A 22,067-nucleotide genomic window follows, 5' to 3' on the forward strand; every position below is an offset into this window, starting at 1 on the left:
GGACCCCCATCTCAAAATATTTAGTTCCAGGGACCCCCAAGAAGCAAAATTTGAGTTACAAATGTTCGCTTTGAAAATACATATTCAAAGATTTGCTCACATTTTCACGACTTTTTCATAAATAGAAGATCTACAAGCTTGCAGCGCGGCACTCGGTGCCGCGCTGTGAGCTTGTAGATCTGCTATTTTTCACTGGTTAAAGCATTCAATAATTCTAGGCCTAAATGGGTTAAGTCAAGTCCTACACTTTTCTCCCTCCTGGCTCCAAAACCGTGAAATAAACCAGCCTATTGCGGCCCAGTGTTTGGGAACCAATACATGGATCAATTAGACTCTAATAATTGATCGGTGTAACGACTCACAGTCTCTGAACTGTTCCACGTCGTCGTCGAACACGGCCTCCTTCAGGGCGCTCTTGTCGTAGGAGCCGATCAGCGTGGCCTCTCCGTAGCCGTAGGGGGCGAACTCTCTGCCCCGCGGCCCCGAGAAGGAGCGCGGGGACGGCGTGTTCAGCAGGGACGTCTTGTTGTCCAGCGCCGTCCGGCCACCGCCTTCCACCGCGTCCAGCCCCAGACGAGCGTCCGAACCCGGGGACGGCACCACGCCTTCCCTGCCGGCCTGGACAAAAGAAGACACGTAATTGTTATTTACCTTGACCCGTTTAGCACTGGAAAGCATCCATGTCACTTTGGATTTGAACAACTTGAGCTATTCACAGGGTTCCCAACTTCCCACACATTTTTACCAATTAATTTCCAAAACTTTTCCAGAATATTTAACCCAATTTCCAGGACTATATAACAATAATTCAGCTCAATAACGAGTCGCTTACTCCTATGCGCAATGCCCAAAGACAGGTAGTGTATGCCAGTGGTTCTCAACCTTTTCAGACCGTCCGTGACCCCCGAAATAATCATATTTGAACTGGGGACCCCGGCACCCTGACGAGCACTAAGAGTTGAGGAATTTTGTATAACACAGTTTTATTGTGAAAATAGCCGATCTAGATCTCCTATATTAGAAATTTCTGCCTCTAATATTTGACAATTTGACCAATGTTTAATTTGTCATTTCAGAGGTGTTAACACAATCAATAACCAAAGACAATGCATAGTTATTTTTTCCAGGACCTTCCAGGACCCTTGATCAATTCCAAAACTTTTCCAGTACTGGAAAAATATTTTTCTAATATCAAACTATTTCCAGGAATGTCATGACCGTGGGAACCCTGTATTCAGAAAATCACACCTAGTGTGGAGTGAGCGTGTTAATTTCATCAAGCACCCTGCTAGCCAATCACAGCGTGTCCTGCGAAGCTTGGCCAATGGGACCCTGGGCGTACAACAAACTTTGAGCCGTTCATGTCAAGATGTAGGCCATATCTAGGCCAGATGTAGCCCATGCTTCAGTTTACTTTAGGGTCGGAATTTTTTTTGGTAACCGGACAAAGACAGATGTTGGAGCTTAGCTTCTTCCAGGAGCACCGCTCCAAAATCCAAAATAGCAGATCTACAAGCTCTTGGCGCGACACAGAGTGCCGCGCCAAGAGCTTGAAGATCTGCTGAATCTGCAAAAAATTGGTCTGTGACCCACAAATGGGTCCCGACCCAGTGTTTGGGAACCAGTTCTGTAGATCAGTGGTTCTCAACCTGTGGGTCGGGACCCCCAGAGGGGTCCCCAAAGTATTTTGGGGTGTCCCCAGATTATCATCTTAACATTGTTTTCTCACTTAACAGTGAACAAACCAACATAAAGTTTAAGTGTATAGAGGGTATCTGCACATGTAGGACTTTTTAATACATCTAAAATGACTAATTATAAATTGGTCAAATTGTCAAATATTAGAGGCTGAAGATTGTGAAAATAGCCTGAAGATTGTGAGCATGTAGATCTGCTATTTTCACAATAGAACCATGTTATACAAAATGCAATGCCTCAACTCTTAGTGCTCGTCAGGGTGGGGGCGTCCCCAGTTAAAATATGATTATTTTGGGGGTCGCGGCCTGAAAAGGTTGAGAACCAGTGCTGTAGACGATGGCATCGCTGAACGACTCACCGCGTCGTCTCTCTTGCCGTCGCGTCTGATTGGCTCGTTGAGCTCGTCCTGGCTGCGGTAGCTGAAGCTCTGGATGGCCTCCGTGACCCCCCGCAACGAGCTGTAGATCTCCTCTGAATTCATGTTCTCTGTGTCATACTCCATCATACTGTACACACACGCACGCACACGCACACACGCACACACACACACACGCACGCACGCACGCACGCACGCACGCACGCACGCACACACACAGAGAGAAAGGTACACAGGGTTAGCGTGAGGCCTCGTGACAGACGGTCACATACCACAACAGTCCGGACTTGAAACATCAAAATTCAAATATGCATTTTGATTGATGTTGATGCATTGATGTATTACTTTGCTTATCGTATTGATGTATTTACCTTGCTTATTGTAAATCACTCTGGATTAAAGGAGTAGTTCACCCCCAAAATGACTTTTTTTTCTATTGATTACTCAAGCCATGGAGAGTACAGTTCAATAATATGTTTCTGTTTTTGTCACATTCCTAAGACAAAAATTTGATTAGAGTAAATTTCCCCCCATTGGTTCTGGATGGGGACCCGTTTCGAAACGGGTCCCCATCCGGAACGAATGGGGGTACATTTATTGTTATCACATTTTTGTCTTAGGGATATTATTGAACTCAAGTCTCCATGGCGTGACTAATCAATAGAAAAAAAGTCATTTTGGGGGTGAACTACTCCTTTAAGTGCGTCTGCTAAATGCCTACAGTAAACTGTAAATATAGAATTGTTCTGTACGGTCATTGTTGCATGTGGTTAAAGGGATATTTAACTTTCAAACATGTTTGGGGTCATTCTACCGTCTACTCAGGCTTTTGGGAGCGCCCCAGGACGTTTTTAAGTCGCTTGATTCAGTATTTTTCGATAGTTGATATTCATTTTATCAAACACGCCCCCCCTTTACTATACAAACACACTGTAACTTCAAACTCCATTTTAAACCATGATGGATTCATTGAAAACACCCGTCTTTGGTTCCATACATGTTTGACAGTGAAATATGCCTTTGAATACATAAAACACAAGGATATTAAAGTGCAGAGTTGAAATATCCAGCAGAAAATAGTCCTGCAAAGTTCATCATAGCCAATTGGAATGTAACATGAAAAATATTAAATGACACATCTTGATCACATAACGATGCCAGAGAGAGTGCCGATTTGTGAGAGTTTTGGACAAAAATAGTAGCAAAAAGTGTTAGAAGTTAGAAAGTGGTGGAAAATCTTGTCAGGCAGAAATGGGTGGGGCCGCGACATCCCAAAGCCTATACCGCTTGTGCAAGGACGCGCTGTGATTGGCCAGTAGCCACTTTTTTTTTAAACGGCAGTTGGGATGAACGCTCACCCCAAAACATGATTTACAATTCTGTGCCAATCGGGAAGCAACTTGAAAAGTGCAGAGTAAGCTCAAGTCAACTTCACAACATTCTGCGCTGCGACTCGCTCTCGGCGGTCAAGTTCGCTTGAGACGGCGTCCCTCTGCCGCGGTCAAAAAAACATTCTAAATGGTCCACAGTCGTTTTTTGGTAGGCGAGAGGGCGTGGTGATAGCACAAGCATCATGGGCTTTGGAATGCCGCGTAGGGCCTGTATGGGGAGAGCCACTGAGCCCTCCTCTCTCTCTCTCTCTCTCCTCACCCTTACCTGGGCGAGTACGCTCGACGCAGGCCCCTGAGTGGGGGGGCGGCGGGGGCGGAAGGGGGGTGAGACGCAGAAGGAGGAGGAGGAGGAGGGGCAGAGGGAGCGGGGGAGGGGGGGTTCTTGACCACCGGCACTTCGACTCCCCAACCCCATAACCGACTGTTGGGATGGACGGATGGAGGGACGGATGGACGGACGGACGGACGGACGGAGGGAGGGGAGACAGTTAGCGGGTCACAAGCAGACAGGGAGAAGGATGGAGGGATGAAAGGAAATGTGCAGAAGGAGAGAGAAAAAAGGGAAAGCGTAAAGTCTGCTCGCCATTCACAAGGAGAGGAGAAACCTCTGAACACACACAAACGTTTTGGATTCGTGTCATTTTTGTTCAATCGTTTAATCGTCGTTTCTCCTTCAATCATCTTTTAAACCAGAATCAGTGAAATTTAAAACTACTATTATCATTCAGGTACATGGTTCGGTATCGGACGTTTCTGTGTGTCAGAGTAGAAGGAAACTAGAAACACAAACATTAATAATACCACTCTATAATAATAATAATAATAATATAATACATCACATTTATATACTGTAGCTTTTCTTAGTACCTAATGTCGCTTTACAAAACAAATCAAAATAAGCTACTTAGTTTATTAGGAGAGAAAAGTTTAAAAAGGCAAAACATTGAGCAAAGACAAAAAAAAACATTAAGCGAAGACAAAGGCAGAAAGGGAGATTTGATTTGAGTTAGGCAGGGAAAGACAGTCTGAAAAGGTGGGTTTTGAGGGAAGCTTAGCGGCAACACAGCAATCTGTCCGATCAAATCACAACAGCTCTCTAGTTAGCTAGTTTAGTTAGTAGCTTAGTTAGTTAGTAGGTTAGTTAATAATCTTGTTCACAGGCTTTTCGATAAAGGACAGAGCCTGTACAGTACACTCTTCAGGTTAAAGGCCCGAGAGGGTCCATGTGGACCACTGGTGGTCCCCAAACCCCACGTTCAGAACCAGTGGAATAGTTCCTCCGATGTACTGCACCTCAACTTGTATGTCCAATACCGTTCCTTTTTTGTTATTATTTCTAAAACGATTTAAAACGGTGAATCGATCTACAACACACCATGTGCAAAGTGCAACTTAGGTCTGTTTCACTAACGGAACAGATATATAGATACATTCCAAATATTCCAAGTATTCTGAGGCACCCCTTTGAGAAACGCTGCAGTAGAACAGTGGTTCCCAAACTTTTCAGCTCGAGACCCAAAAGGGAGATTTGACGTTTGCCCAGGACCCAAACAAGTGAAAACAGCAGATCTACAAGCTTGTAGGTCCGCTATTTTCACTACTTCTTCTTTTTTATTTATGAAATTTCTTAAGATTTGTTTGTTGGATTTTTACTTGAGTCGTGACGCATAAAAATGGGTCCGTGACCCACAAATGGGTCCCGTCAGGGGCGTCAATTGGGTATGGCAGGGGTATGCAGCTGCCATACCCTGGGTCCAGGGGGGGGGAAATAAAAGTTACTATTAAATATAAATCCATGAATGTCTCTTTGTCTATCTGTTCTGGTTTTTATGTTGTTAAATTACAGTAAAATAACTACAAATGCAAGATTTTACAAAATGGTCACTTTAACAAGGTATTATAATTATATTCTCCACACTTTTATTCTCCCCATCTTGACAAAATGGTAAATTCCCAAGTTCTGTAGGTCAGCTGCACAGGTGCAATTCACGTGGCACGTTTACTAACATGCTAAGTTTAGCTGCACTTAAACAACAATTCCAGGCTGCCATATCCAGCCCAAGAAACCGTAGAAACCTGTGTAAAATACTGACAAAACTTTTTTTTTTTTTTTTTTTTTTCAGAAATTGTGAAAATAGCCGATCTACATGCTCACAACGCCTCGCAGCGCGAGGCGTTGTGAGCATGTAGATCTGCTATTTTCACAATAGAACCGTGTTATCCAAAATGTAATGCCTCTTTTCCATGAGGAAAAAAGGTAATGCCTCTTTTGCTGAACTGACGCCACTGGGTCCCGTCCCACTGTTGGGGAAGAACAGCCACTGAGGTGAGCTAGGGTTGTTACCTTGGAGACAGGCCTCCATGGGAGCAGTTGGTAGGGGAGGTGAGGGGGCTGGTCCTGCTGGGGGTGTGGCGAGGCGGAGTCCGACCAATCGTGTTGCTCGGGGAGCCCTGGAAGACAAGAATGAGCGTGCATGTTTGGTTTCCGCAAACAATCAACACATCCACACAAAGAAAGAAGAAAATCATGTCTCAAAAATGTTAGATAACTGGCCTAAGACATAAAGTACTACTGTATATGTGTTTGAGCGGCGCGATTAAATACAAAGTGAATGCGACGCACGAACGATCTGAACGGGTGGCGCAAACGGTCACTTTGGTGTCTTCGCCTCAGTTGGAAAAAGTGACCTTCGCTTCCCCCCCACTCCACCCATCGTGTCATGACAGCCATCAGCGTTGATGACAGGGAAATGTTTTGGGTGTTTGGTTTTTGGGACTCCCTTTTTTCCCAGGTGTTTCGCCTTGATTCTGACGTGACATAATCTTTTTCCAACACTGACCAGCGCGACCAAAGTGAAGCGATTGAAGCGACTAGAAACAACAATATCTCTTCAGGTCTGAATGCACCATAACCCTCTTTAAAACCCTTCTAGCAGCAGTAGAGAATGTGCAATGGGGAATGTGCGCAATTATGGCGCAATGATGGCGATTACATCTAACTATTAATTTACCGAATGTCTGTCCGCTGTCCGCCGTCTGACCGTCTGTCAGCATGCCGACATCACTGATACTAAACAGTGTCGCCACCATGGTAACAATGCCCAACTGACTTCAACAAAGCCCAACTGACATCACTGACTGACATCACTACAGTGCCCAAATTTGAAGATGACAGAATGGCCTGGACACGGAATGGCCTGGACACGGAACACCATATATGGGCATAAAAGAGTGCCAGCCAGACAGACGAATACAACGCGTATTGCACAACTGGACACCAATGGTGACTATTCTGCCCAACGGGCACCGGTCTGAGTTCTCCAACATTAATACTGAGACTCCTACATTCAATCCCTCATCGAACACCTCCGGACACAGGACTAGTATTAATAAAATAATGATAAATCTTTTAACCGATTATTTTTATGCTTCAACTATTGAAAAATAGCAGATATACAAGCTCACAGCACTGCACCGAGTGCCGCGCTGCGAGCTTTCAGATCTGCTATTTTTGAAAAATCGTGAAAATTAGAATTCTGACGCGATTCTATGCGTCTATGTGTCTTTTGAATCCTTCTAGCAATCTGGCTAGCCATCGTCAAAGAAAAGGTCCTTTTCACTTAACTGGAGCTCAGTTAGTCTGTTCTTGAGAGACTACTATGTCAGTGGTTCTCAAACCTTTTCATGTGAAGGACCCCCAAAATTATATGTATTTGGCCACGGACCCCCATCTCAAAATATCTAGTTCCAGGGACCTCCCCCAGAAGCAAAATTTGAGTTACAAACATTCGCTTTAAAAATACATACTGTATATTCAAAGATTTGCACACATTTTCACGACTTTTTCAAAAAATAGCAGATCTACAAGCTCGCCGCGCGGCACTCGGTGCCGCGTTGTGAGCTTGTATATCTGCTATGTTTCTATAGCGAAAGCATTCAATAATCCTAGGCCTAAAATGGGTCCAAGCACCCAGTGAACCCACCATGTTGCTGCTGCTGTTGCTGGAGTTCTTCAGGTGACTGTGCAGCAGCTTGGTGGCTCCGTCCTGGAAGGTCTTGGGCAGCGCCCCCAGCAGCATGGTGAACTCCGGGGTGTTCAGCTCAAACAGAGAGATCAGAACCACCTGGGCCGCCTGCATGGGTTCAACACAACCACAGCACGGAACAGGACGAGGGTTTTAGTTTTATTCGGTTCATTATGTTCGTTCAGTCGTGTCCACATGAGTAGAGAAGTCGCGGGGTGTCCCTGGTTCGTGTTGGTTCTGCCGGATAGATGGCACCGTAATCTAGACTGAAACACTGTCAAATCTATCACATTTTGAAATTTGAAAGACAATTCAATGAAATTGACATATGATTTGGAAAGTTACAAGGAACGATGAACAAACAAAAGCAATCGTATCACTGTTTAATCTTACAATAAAACAGCAACAACAGAATGCCATTTTGGTATTCCTGAGGAACACAATTTTAAAACTGTGTAGAAGGAGCGTACTTTAGCAAACACGGACTTTTAGAGCCTTTTTATTAATACAGGGTGCAGGCAAGAGTGACAACGTTTCGATGTCAATACATCTTCGTCAGGTCGACCTGGGTTGACCTGACGTTGACATCGAAACGTTGTCACTCTTGCCTGCACCCTGTATTAATAAAAAGGCTCTAAAAGTCCGTGTTTGCTCCAGTACGCTCCTTCTACACATTCAAGTCCTGTTCCTGAGATGCACCGGACCGGCCCTGAACTAGGCTAGTAGTAGAGGCGCGATGGATACTCCTCATGCACAATTTTAAAACTGTTTGTTGTCTGTGTTTAAACATATATATGTTCACAATACTTCTAGAACCAAGGAAACCATTTGACTTCTCTTCTTTAAACCTGGTACACTCCTACAAAAGACCGGTGAGACTTCAAAGATGCAGTCATTGAAAAGGTATTAAAATGGAGAACAATCAATGAAACCTTTGTCGAGTGTGTCCTTTTGACATGCAAGTGAGGACACACACACACACACCATTTCGAGAGGCAATTATTTAAGACCTAAAAACCTAACTGCTGAGATGATCTTTCAACGGCAGACATTTCCAGTGGAAGTAAAGTTGCATCGTCCCAAGAGCTTGAAACGAGTTAATGATCCAGGCAGATTTAGACAAACACTTATAGCTACAGTATAGACCATGCATCACGTTTTACAGTTTCAACGAAGTTTGGTATTAACGTTTATTATTACGCTTCATTATAATAGTTTACTGCTATCCGTAGTAAGTGCATCGAAGATGTACAAAGACTTGTATTGTACAAAACCAAGTCAACATCGTGCAGGTGAATTTGAAGCAGTTAAGGTGAGTCAAAACAGACACAGTGTGTTAGGCACATAGCAGAGAAAACAGCATTCGTCATCAGCATCCATTCATACAGGGGCAACAAATCCTTACTGTAGTTCTTTAAAAAAGGTTAGGCTAAATCTCTAACTGGTCGGTTACATGACAGACTAAACTATTCGGCTGGCAATCAACCCTAAAGTTAGGACACTGTTTCCTAGGGTTATTATTACAGCAAACGAGCATTACAAAAAGAACAGAAAAAGATAAGAGAGTTGAGTGAGAGGTTGCCAAACTGCAGTTTTTTTCACAGGTACGTAGCAGTTAGACGGTAGTCGGGCGAGCTAGCAAACACGGGCACGGCAGGGGCGTTGGTTGCGTGCTCGGTGCGTGGCGGCTGTCTGTCTGAGAAAGGGGCGGGGTCTACCTGCTGCTTACGCCTCTCTTCCTGGTTATCATCGACGGCAGCAGCAACGGCAGCAGCCAGCTCTTCACTCACCCAGCTATGAAGCGTCTGGGGCAGGTCGGGCAGGGCACAATGACTCATGTTAACCACTTAACCCTGCAAGGCCCAGCGTTGCTTTTTGGCAACATTTTTTAAATCATTTTTAAAAAGATTTTATAGTTAGTTTTCCTGTTCTTTTTTCACATTAACATCACCATTAAATCCTATTGTTTAGTATTACAATGCCATTGGCCACGATATATGCATATAAATACCCCCCACAGAGAGTGACATTCACACCTCCCAGAGAAGTTGAAATTCCAGCGTCTGGACGAACAACATCTCACTTTTTAACTGAAGCTATTCCTCACTAAAACATAAGTAAAATGCCTGTAATATTTTTTTTCGTGATCATTAGAATGTCTAGAACATGTGCATATGTTATTATTGTGAAAAAGATCCCCAAAATGCTAATTAGAGCATGATTTATGATTTATGGCTATAAAACCTTACAAAAACATTATTAATTTTTTTACATTACATTTTCCTGTGATTAGGACTCCTACAACAGCATCTGATTTTTTTTTTTATTTTTTTTTTTTGGCCAGTAGAAATTAATTCGGGTCTTGCAGGGTTAAACCCCTCTAGTCCACTGGTTCCCAAACAGTGGGCCGGAACCCTTCTGTGGGTTCGGGAAGGCATTCTTAATTCTTAAATATGCCTTTAGTTTTTTTAGTTTTTTAGTTTTGAATTATTGCCATTTCAAAACATTTAAAAAGACCCTCTATTTCTCAATACTTCACAAATTAACTGCAAGTTCAAAAAGTTTCAATAGAATTTCATAAATGAATGAAAGAAAATCAAAGAAATATAAATTAGAAAGATGCTAGGCTAAAAGTGAAAATAGCAGAAAATATAGATTTACTAAATCGGAGTGGAAGTACCACTCCGATTTTTCTCCCTTTAAAATATGCTAACATTAGCAAATGTAAAAGTACTTATTGTGCATAATGGCCCATTTCGCGATCATATTGGGGCTGTAATTAGTCATTTTAATTAATGCATTCGTCATTTTAATGTTACAGCTGGTAAAGGGTGGTGCTGATTACTCTACTTTAATTACTCTACTTGCTGCTGGGTAGATTAACTCATTTAATGCCACCCTTTCACCACTAGAGGGTGTCCAGAGTGCTAGAGACTTTCCCATAGAGATATGCTGGTATATGCAGAAGCCCTGCAGCCATGACTTGCCTGAACACTTTCCTTTGTGCATGTACAGGAAGAGGATGAAGTTAGCTTGAAGTTAGCTATTGGCTACCAAGCATTTTAAAAGCCTTATTTTCGTCAACTTAGCCATGATTAACCCTTGCACACCTCATGCATGGGAAAAAAACAGAGAAGAATGAGCTCTAAAAAATCCAATGCAATCCTGGATTGCATTGGGGTGGATTTGTGCAGTTTGTTCACAGCTTTCAAACAAAAAAAACCGATTGGAAATCCGTTCAGGCATTCTTGAGATAATAGCCGTTGTGTTTTACACTGTTGTGAGCTTGGAGGTCTGCTACCTGAGTTGTATGGGGGTTGTATGGGGGTGGAACATGCAAAATCGCGATTGAAATCATGTTCACTAGATTTGATGGGGTCCAAAAAAAAAATTTTTTAAAAAAAATTTTAAAAAAAAAGTTTTTTTTTTTTTTTTTTTTTTTTTTTTTAAATCACGAGTATTCTCGTGATTGGCACTGTGGGATGCGCTAATATATCACGAGAATACTCGTGAATGGCACACAATGAGTTAACCTGTCCTACGGTATTATACAGTATAAATATGTGTATGTTTTGCATTAATGTTCTAGATCTGCAGAGCAACAGTAATATTGCAGCGGTGGAATAAAAAAAGATGTGTGATGTGATGGTGAGATGTGTGTAGTAGTAGAGAGAAGAATCATTGAGAACACACTCAAACACCTTTCAACTTTGACCTGAAACACCGCCCCCCTCCCACCCTCAAGTTTAATCCATTCAGAACGGGTACACATTATTACACATTATTTTATGCTTTAACTATTGAAAAATAGCAGATATACGAGCTTGTAGATCTGCTATTTTTGAAAAATCGTGAAAATTAGAATTTTGACCCGATTCTATAAGTGTCTTTTGAATCCTTCTAAGATTTTTTGAAAAACCTATATTTCTATGTCAGCAATCTGGCTAGCCATCGTCAAAGAAAAGGTCCTTTTCACTTAACTGGAGCTCAGTTAGTCTGTTCTTGAGAGACTACCATGTCAGTGGTTCTCAAACCTTTTCATGTGAAGGACCCCCAAAATGATATGTATTTGGCCACGGACCCGCATCTCAAAATATTTCGTTCCAGGGACCACCCCCAGAAGCAAAATTTGAGTTACAACCGTTCGCTTTGAAAATACATATATTTCAAAGATTTGCACACATTTTCACGACTTTTTCAAAAAATAGCAGATCTACAAGCTCGCAGCGCGGCACTCGGTGCCGCGCTGTGAGCTTGTATATCTGCTATTTTTCCCACCGGTTAAAGCATTCAATAATTCTAGGCCTAAACGGGTTAAAAAAAAAGTAGGTGAATGACTTCATTTGGAAGGACAGTATTGGAAAAACAAACAGCCAGAGAGGAACGGGGCAGCAGAGAACAGACCCGGTTGGAGCCAAGGCCGTTCGGAAAGAAACAGCGCCATTATCAGAGTTTACAACCTGCCGCTGAACAAACACCACAGCCATGGTGCTGATTAGAGTGTGCAGACAGACAGACATACGTGTGTCTGCGCTCGGCCGCGCCGAGCCACTTGAACCCTCGCACTCCCGTCCGCCCGGGGGTCGCGTCGCCAGTGGTGGGAAAAGTACTCAATTAAGTAAAAGTATCAATACTGCACTGCAGATGTACTCCGTTAGGGTGCCCTCACACCAAAATACCTGTGAGAGTGGAATCCGCGTTCCGCCAATGCATTTCAATGAGAGTGAAGCGTTTTTTTTTGCAGAAATCCTCTGCTGGCATGAAACCACTTCACTCTCATTGAAATGCATTGGCGGAACGCGGATTCCACTTTCATAGGTATTTTGGTGTGAAGTAAAAGTCCAGAATTCAAAATGTACATGAGTAAAAGTATGAGAGTATTGGCATCAAAATGTAGTTAAAGTACCAAAAGTAAAAGTACAAAATGTTTGAAAATAGCAAGATCTACAGCCTAGGTATGAAATAGGGCTAAAGTGGTTTATGTATGTTTTATAATATTATAATTTATGTCTGCAAAGTAACTAGTAACTAAAGTTTTCAAATAATTGTAGTGGAAGTAATATATATATATATATATATATATATATATATATATATATATATATATATATATATATATATATATATAGATCCGAGAAGTAGTGGTAAAAATAACAGTCTTGAAAATTGGAAATACTCAAGTAAAGTACAAATGCTTCAAAAGTGTACTTAAGTGCAGTACTTAAGTAAATGTACTTAGTTACTTTACACCACTGGTCGTCACCATGCTGGCTTGTGATGCACATTTTTGTCAAAATAGATTTTTTTTGCCATGGAAATGCAAATGAGCGGACAAAAAGATGTACAGAAACGCACAAAGGGCTAACCCTAAATGACCATTACAGGTCTGCAGTGGTGTAAAGATATAAATGATTATATTATAAAACATACATTAATCCACTTTAGCCATATTTTATACCTAGGCTATTTGAAAATAGCCGATCTACAAGCTCACAACGCGTTGTGAGCTATGTAGATCGGCTATTTTCAAACATTTTGTACTTTTACTTTTGATACTTTAATTATATTTTGATGCCAATACTTTTGTACTTTTACTCAAGTACATTTTGAATTCCGGACTTTTACTTGTTGTTGTTTTACTTGTAACAGAGTATTTCTACACTGCAGGTATTCCACCACCGCAGGTCTGTAACTCTGAGTGTACAAATCGAACCAAATGGACCCGTTCCATTTGTACACACTCAAGAGTTATGGGGGTTCTTGAAAATAAAATAAAAGTTTGCTAACCACTGTACTATCGTAGCGGAGTCCGAATGTGCCATAGTGTCATAGTAAATCAGTGTCACACATATTCTGAAGCAAACCTGGAGACTGACAATCAGTAATTCAGGGTCTTGAGATCAAAACATTATGATGTTATGTAAAAACGAAATAAAACATTTGCCACGGACACATCTGTCCGTGTACGGACATATTGCTGACCCCTGTGTCCGTCCATCTGTCTACCCGAAAACATAATACCACAGCCATGGCTGTCTGCCAAGCGGAGGCATACAATATTTCTACATCACAGATTATTGCATAAGCCCGAGTAATGATGTCTGTGTGCAGTTAGCTTAGCGATAACCTCATTTAGACAGCATTTACTCAGCATAAAGACATGAAAAGTGATGACTCATCACTTTTCATGTCTTTATGCTGGCGATGACTCATCACTTTTCATGTCTTTATGCTGGCGATGACTCATCACTTTTCATGTCTTTATGAGTAAATGCTGTCTACTAAACCTTAGTTTTGTGTGGCTGTTTTTAGTAACACGGCGCAAGGAATGTTTTTCATGCAAAACAATGCTTGCAATGAATTCAGAATCATTAAATCCCCTAGTTTGACCCCTCACATGCTACTTAAAGCAGATTTTTGGGGTTCCTTTTTTCCTCTATAGTATAGTGTATAGTAAGAGAATGGGACCCAAACTTTTACCCCCTATAAAAGAAATTGCACAATGCTGACAGGCGGTCAGCCGGTGGATTCATGACTGTAGTGTATGTATATAGACAATTTAGGCCAATAAAATAATAAACTTTGTAGGAAATGTCATACCCCACCTCAGGGACAGCCGGACTATATAGCTCACTTTGCCAAGCATTAAATCATGTTTAATACACCTATAATAAGTCTGCTTTCCTGGCACCTCGGCTGACAGGAAGTGTACCTACTGTACCTTGGTGACATCTGAGGTGACAGGAACGCTACCTTGATGATGTCAGAGGTGACAGGAAGTGTACCTTGGTGACATCATCAGAAGTGACAGGATGTCTACGTACCTTCCTGACTTCAGAGCTCTTGGGTTCCGTGGTCCAGGTGATGATACGAGACACGGCCAGACGTGTCTCGCTGGAGTTCACAAAGTCTGTGGGATCCATATGACGCACCAGCGACTCAATGTACTTCAAAATGGCCACCTTCACCTACACACACACACACACAGTCTGTATATCAACTCTGTAAACCTGTAAAACCACATCATTTTAGGGTTGGTCCCCCGTAAAAAAAAATCTAATGAAATGTAAAAAGACCATAACTGCATCAAAATAAATCAACAAACTATAAAATTATCAAACATATAGCCACATTGTCAAATGTAATATGAATAAGAGGCAAGCATTTTGAAAAAGGCCGATCTACAAGCTCACAACGGCGAGGCATTGTGAGCTTGTAGATCTTCTATTTTCACAATATTCAACTGTGGAACCGAGTCAAACTAAATGTAATGCCTCAACTCCTACAATTCCAAGGGCTTGTCGTGGTGTGGGGGGGGGGGGGTCCCCAGTTCAAACATGATTCTTTTGAGGTGTCCCCAGTTCAAATATGATTACATTGTAGAGTACTATAGTGATATTGTTCTGCGGTACTATAAATTGTAGAGTACAGTAGGTCTACCTTGACACTGGGGGTTTGGTACTACATTGTAGAGTACAGTATGGTCTACCTTGAGATTGGGGGTTTGGTACAATACATTGTAGAGTACAGTATGGTCTACCTTGAGATTGGGGGTTTGGTACTATACATTGTAGAGTACAGTAGGTCTACCTTGAGATTGGGGGTTTGGTACTATACATTGTAGAGTACAGTAGGTCTACCTTGAGATTGAGGGTTTGGTACTATACATTGTAGAGTACAGTAGGTCTACCTTGACACTGGGGGTTTGGTACTATACATTGTAGAGTACAGTAGGTCTACCTTGAGATTGGGGGTTTGGTACTATACATTGTAGAGTACAGTAGGTCTACCTTGAGATTGAGGGTTTGGTACTATACATTGTAAAGTACAGTAGGTCTACCTTGAGATTGGGGGTTTGGTACTATACATTGTAGAGTACAGTATGGTCTACCTTGAGATTGAGGGTTTGGTACTATACATTGTAAAGTACAGTAGGTCTACCTTGAGATTGAGGGTTTGGTACTATACATTGTAAAGTACAGTAGGTCTACCTTGAGATTGGGGGTTTGGTACTATACATTGTAGAGTACAGTATGGTCTACCTTGAGATTGAGGGTTTGGTACTATACATTGTAAAGTACAGTAGGTCTACCTTGAGATTGAGGGTTTGGTACTATACATTGTAAAGTACAGTAGGTCTACCTTGAGATTGAGGGTTTGGTACTATACATTGTAGAGTACAGTATGGTCTACCTTGAGATTGGGGGTTTGGTACTATACATTGTAGAGTACAGTATGGTCTACCTTGAGATTGAGGGTTTGGTACTATACATTGTAGAGTACAGTATGGTCTACCTTGAGATTGGGGGTTTGTGTCTGGTCTACAATGAACCTCATCAGGATGTTGAACTGCTGGTCGAAGGGGAACGACTCCCTGGAGAGGAAAGAGGAAGTAGAATCAATCAGTCAATCAGACAGGAAACAGGACCTGTTAACTGAGAGTAAAACTAATTATGCAGGACTTCTAGTCCTGTATAATGCCCTGTTAGGGCAACCGGGGCAATCGCTTGTAGATCTGCCCAGGGCAACTAGACTTACTTGTCCGACTTTGTTTTTTTCTTTCCGGATAAACGTTATTGTGCAGAGCTGTTATTTGCCGAGCTCAGCTGCATATCCGGTACCACTTAAACCCTCTATAATTGGTAAAAACGGACCTGGAAATAACACACTTTTTTTTTCACTCTTTACCAAATACTTTTGCCAAAAAATAGCCGACCTTCAAGCTCACGAGACGTGAGCTTGTAGATCTGCTATTTCTTTGGCAAATGTTCTGCCCCAGGATAATGGATGTTGGGGATATTTTGATTATCGCAAAAGATGATTAACTTAACGTGCAACATTGGGTGCGTTCGGAAACCCGCACCGGGTGTGTGCTCAGTGTAGTGAGTGCAGTGGGCGTGACGTTGGAGAGTGCGTTCAGTGTGGCTTATTTACGAACGACCAGTTTTAAGAGGCAGCTGTGTGCTTTTTCACTCTGAACTCTGAAGGCAAACTTTCTGAAAAGCAGCAGTTGCTAAGTATGCTAACGTAATGTTGATATTATGTTGATAAGGAGATGTAATTCATAGCATTGGCATACCTGCTGTTAGTTTTCACGTTGATGCGTGTGAAACTATCAAGCCCAAACGACCAATTAAGCTGCAAATGCTGCATTTTTCGGTAATTTCCTCCATTGTTCACAGCTGAGAAGCGTTTGAGACATGGCCATGAAAACCAACCAATCAAAACACCGCACTGCCGCACCACACCGCCAAACCCCATCTTCTGAGTAGGGTCGGTCAGTGCGTGCACTCAACACACCGGTGCGCCACGCACTGCATTTCCGAACGAACCCATTGTTTTCTCTCTCAACAGTAAACAGAGTAGACCAGTATAAAGTTTAAGTGTATAGAAGGTTTATGCACATTTCTTAAGTGACAATTTAAGGACTTTTTAATACCTCTAAAATGACAAAGTAAACATTGGCCAAATTGTCAAATATTAGAGGCAGACATTGTGAAAATAGCAGATTTACATGCTCACAACGCCTCGCAACGCTATTTTCGCAATAGAACCGTGTTATACAAAACGTAAGGCTTCAACTCAACTCCAAGTGCTCGTCAGGGTGGGGGGGGGGGGGTCCCCAGTTCAAATATGATTATTTTGGGGGTCGCAGCCTGAAAAGGTTGAGAAACACTGATGTATTGTACCTGGTGATGTCCAGAGCCTTCTGGACCTTGGCCTGCACGGAGCCCAGGAGGTCGGCGCCCATCTTCTTCAGCAGCTGGGTGAGCAGCACAAAGAGCCAGTCCTGCAGGTCCTCTCGGTGCACCGTGACAAAGTCCACCAGCGTCTCCAGGAACATGCTGAACACCTACATAGGCATGGGACGATAAGCGATATTATCGTTTATCGTGATAGAAAACACTCAAGATAATCGTATCATGGAGTTTTAACCTGTTTGGTGCCAACCCCGAGTTTCCCGAGTTTGGGCCGTAAAAAAAAAAAAAAACTAAAATCTTTTTTGGACCTCAAAAAATGTATTAGGCATGATCGCGATCGCGAAATTGCATGTTTAACCCCCATACCAACCCCATCTTTCAAACATGGCAGCCATGTTTGTTTACATAATGTAAAAACATAATGACTGATATCTCATGAATGCCTGAACGGATTTCCAAGCGGATTCTTTTTGTTTGAAAGCTGTGAACAGCGTGCACGCATGATTAGGCATGGGAGTGCATGATCCGTGCACTATGAATTACATGGAAGTCTATGGAGACCATGGCATTGCAGACTTTCAAAGAGATTTAATTGATAGCAACAAAAGTGTTAATTTATCTTGATATCGTCCTCCATCATGCACTGGGATCAATTCACCTTTTATTTGCCGAGCTGCATATCTGGTACCACTTAAACCCTCTAGAATTGGTAAAAGGTACTCATAACATATGTACTCGATACAGTCTTTTTTCACTATCAAATGGCTTTGCCAAAGAAAATGTAGATCTGATATTTTTTGGCAAATGTTCCGCCCCAGGATAATGGATTTTGATTATCGCAATCTGCTATTTTCAAACATTTTGTACTATGGATACCTCTCCAACATACATTAACTGAAATAAAACTGAAAACAGTTCATGCTGGTCTTGTCTAGTCAGTAATGTTTAATAATGTTTTAAAATACACACTTACTCGCTGCAGTTAAATCCACGCCAAGTGAGACCATGCAACAAACAAGAGATATACAGTTAGTTTCAAACAGATAACAGCAGACAGACACATACATTACTTAACATTGTGTTTCTTATATTACTGTTAAACTCAAGCCGTACAGTACATTGCATGAATGATTTAGAAAAATAAAGACAGAGTTCAAGACAGTACCTTGCTGTGTGGATCTGCAAACATCCTGGTGAAGATCTCACAAAGTCTCTTCAATTCCACTCGGCTGTGGGCAAAAACGACACACAACGCCAGACGTCAGTGGGTCTGGTATCGACCTCAAAGTGGGGTCCAGGGACCCACAGGGTTCCTTGAAGACCTTAACCCATTTATTGATTATTGAATGCTTTAACTATTGAAAAATAGCAGATATACAAGCTCACAGCGCGGCACCGAGTGCCGCGCTGCGAGCTTGTAGATCTGCTATTTTTGAAAAAAAGTCGTGAAAATGTGTGCAAATCTTTGAATACATGCATCTTTAGAGCGAACGTTTGTAACTCAAATTTTGCTTCTGGGTGGTCCTTGGAACTATAATATTTTGAGATATGAATATTTTTTTAACAGGGGTCCTTCACATGAAAAGGTTTGAGAACCACTGACATAGTAGTCGCTCAAGAACAGACTAACTGAGCTGTTAACTGTTAAGTGAAAAGGATCTTTTCTTTGACGATGGCGAGCCAGATTGCTGACATAGAAACATAGGTTTTTCAAAAAAACCTTAGAAGGATTCAAAAGACACTTATAGAATCGGGTCAAAATTCAAATTGTCATGATTTTTCAAAAATAGCAGATCTACAAGCTCACAGCGCGGCACGTGAGCTTGTATATCTGAGATTTTTCAGTAGTTAAAGCATAAAATAATAATACACCATAATGTGTACCCGTTCTGAATGGGTTAATAAGTCTTTAACTCTGAGAGTGTACAGATGGAACCAAACAGACCCTTATAGTCCATGGGCCAGACGGGTTGTCGGTATCAAAAAGGTGGCAAAGGTTACCATGCATTTTTGAAAAGCTCTATATCTGTAGATTATATTTTGGTATGATAACCCTTTCTTAGACCCAGCTAAATTGGTGTTATCAGCCGCTAGAGTTGGTCCCATTAACTTTACATTACAGGGAAAAAAAGCAAAAAATTAATCTGCTTTAAGTAGCATAAGAGGGGTCAAACTAGGGGGTTTTCATGATGCTGAATCCATTGCAAGCATCTGTTTAGCACGAAAAACATTCCTGGGGCTAAAACAGCCCCCACAAAAGTGATGACTCATCACTTTTCATCACTAAACCATAGTCTTTTTAGCCCAAGGAATGTTGTTTGTGCAAAACAGATGCTTGCAATGGATTCAGCATCATGACAAACCCCTAGTTTGACCCCTGACACCCCTCTTATGCTACTAAAAGCAGATAATTTTTTTGCTTATTTTCCCTGTAATGTAAAGTTAATGGGACACCAACTCCAGCGGCTGATAACACCAATTTAGCTGGGTCTAAGAAAGGGTTATCATACCAAAATATAATCTACAGATATAGAGCTTTTCAAAAATGCATGGTAACCTTTGCCACCTTTTTGATACCGACAACCCGTCTGGCCCATGGACTATTATGGGTCCCTTTGGTTTCATCTGTACGCTCTCAGAGTAACGGGGGTCCTTGAAATTAAAACGTTCGAGAACCACTGCCATACCACCCGATCTAAAATGAAGCACCGCATTAAATGGAAAGGAATTACATCCAAATGTCCCCAGTCAATGGGGTGGAATAGTGCTCTTTCTATAGCCCTACAGTACTTACAGTAGCAGTGTTCCCAACTCAATTGGTTGGTTGGGAAAGCATTCACTTGCCGGACATAACATTAACAGATATTATAAGATTATGTGCATGTCTACACTTAAAACACTTCACATTGTTTGTTTGATGTGAATCCTGTTCCATTGTGACTCCGCGGCACTATGTCTGCCTTCTTTAGCAGATGATACAGACATACAGTGTACAGCAGTGGTTACCAAACTTTTCGGGTCGAGACCCAAAGAGAGATTAGACGTTTTCCCGGGACCCAAACTAGTGAAAAGAGCAGATTTTCAAGCGCACAACGTGGTGCTTCGCGCCGCGTTGTGAGCTTGTACATCGGCTATTTTCACTACCTCTCAAACATTTGTTTTCTAATTTATGGAATTTTCTTAGATTTTTTGTTTCTTTACTAATTATATTACTTAAAAAATAAATCTTATATACTTATTCTTATTCATGAATATCTTAGCTTTTGGGGGAAAGTTTTTTTCAAATGTTTTGACAAAATGTAGGAAACAAAAAATTCATGTGTCTGCGACCCACAGATGGGTCCCGACCCAGTGTTTGGGAACCAGTGTTGTTTTTGACAGCAAGTTTTGATTTAGTTTTAGTCATAGTCTTTTGAAGAAAATCTAATTTAGTTTTAGTCATAATTTAGTCTCCTAGTTTTAGTCTAATTTTAGTCAACTAAATATCATGAGATTTTAGTTGACTAAATCTACAGTTGATTTAGTCAACTAAAATGTATTTTGGCAGGCCAAAATCTTGTTGACGAAATCGTCAATATATTTAGTCTTAGTTTTAGTCATCACAGCTTTGTTTTTATTTAGTTTTCGTCAGTGAAAAAAACGCAGCCGACACACATTTTTCGTCATAGTTTTAGTCGACGAAATCAACACTGTTGGGAACCAGTACGGTGCACAACTTACCTGAGTATTCTTTGACTCTTGAGCAGATTCTGGAGACCCAGTAGACCCTCCTTCCTCTCAGACCAGTTGGAGCTGGCGCAGTGGTTGAGCACCTCGGCCACGTCCTCCGTCTGGCGGAGGTAGTGGGGGATTCCTCCGTTGCGGGAGCTGTACGACCTCTCGGAGCAGGCGCTGGACGCGTCGCTGTTGGCGTCGTCGTCCGAGTACATCCCCGGAGACTCGTACCGCCGCCTCAAAGGCTTCCTCTGTGGACACAAGAGGGACAACGCTGTGAGGTTTTGGGGGCGGGTTAAAAGGTGGAGCTCACGTTCCGCCCTGAGGCAACACCTGAGGCCATCAAAACATTGGTTTTCTTTGTGCTGTTCAATTTGAGAAGGCAATTTCCCAAACATAATTGAAAGAAATAATGCCCTTTTTTCTGTTGATCAAAGATCAGAAGTAAGCAAAGATCTTGATTAGAAATGCAATGAGACGGTTGGAACTTTAAGGAAAACCGTGTCCCATTGTGAGGAGATCAATAATATAGTGTGGCAAAAAAAAGACCCTATGTCTTCGGTGTATTTCTGTACAATGTTGATGTCACAAAACATTCATGTCAAGAGTCATTTAACTCTTTTACTGCTAAACGAGAGCTCGTTCTTTGTTTCACGTGTCCGCCGCAACATAACGAGCATTTGTTCTTTTACCTGTCTGAGCACTGTAAGCAGATGAGGGGTGGCGCGGGTGTGTACAGTAGCAGCCGCGTACCGTTAGTCTCAAATCTGGAGTGCACATAAACAATAATGGCGGCGGGATCACTTCTTTGGTGGTTTTCGTCCGCACTGTTCTGAAATTGTTCTTCAATGTTTTATGTTTTTATTTTTTCTGCTTTATTGTAATCATTGTAATGAATTATTTCTTTTTATTCTGTATTGTTTTCTCTGTTAACACAATTAGTGCCTCTTAATCTGAAGGTTGCTTGGTGCCTCGGTGCCACGCGGTTTCCTCCATAGGCCGCCGCTATTATTTTGAAGGGCTGGAAGGGGGTTGTTTTTGTTTTTTTGGATTATCACTTGACGGCAACGATTACGTCATCTAGTCACATGACAGTGTGGGACAAGAAGAGGAAAGATGGCTGCGCCCTGCCTTGTGCCTTGTTTACATTTAGATCTGCTGC

The 22,067-nt window shown here is 41.9% G+C and overlaps 1 protein-coding gene across 1 annotated transcript in view; it reads right to left on the reverse strand.

Moving 5' to 3' along the window:
* clasp1a (cytoplasmic linker associated protein 1a) overlaps positions 1-22,067 on the reverse strand; it is a 119,183-nt gene that overhangs the window by 14,792 nt on the left and 82,324 nt on the right. Inside the window, exons 24-32 of the mRNA XM_080753603.1 lie at positions 20,912-21,156; positions 18,357-18,420; positions 17,180-17,343; positions 15,786-15,864; positions 14,315-14,458; positions 7,449-7,598; positions 5,810-5,916; positions 2,057-2,204; positions 363-618 (exon numbers count right to left, since the gene is read on the reverse strand). Of these exons, the coding sequence (XP_080609729.1) occupies positions 363-618; positions 2,057-2,204; positions 5,810-5,916; positions 7,449-7,598; positions 14,315-14,458; positions 15,786-15,864; positions 17,180-17,343; positions 18,357-18,420; positions 20,912-21,156 (1,357 nt within the window). The remainder of the gene's footprint in view (positions 1-362; positions 619-2,056; positions 2,205-5,809; positions 5,917-7,448; positions 7,599-14,314; positions 14,459-15,785; positions 15,865-17,179; positions 17,344-18,356; positions 18,421-20,911; positions 21,157-22,067) is intronic.

Source organism: Nannobrachium achirus (assembly GCF_963921795.1).
Source record: "Nannobrachium achirus genome assembly, chromosome: 22".
In the NCBI taxonomy this organism is placed as follows: Eukaryota; Metazoa; Chordata; class Actinopteri; order Myctophiformes; family Myctophidae; genus Nannobrachium; species Nannobrachium achirus.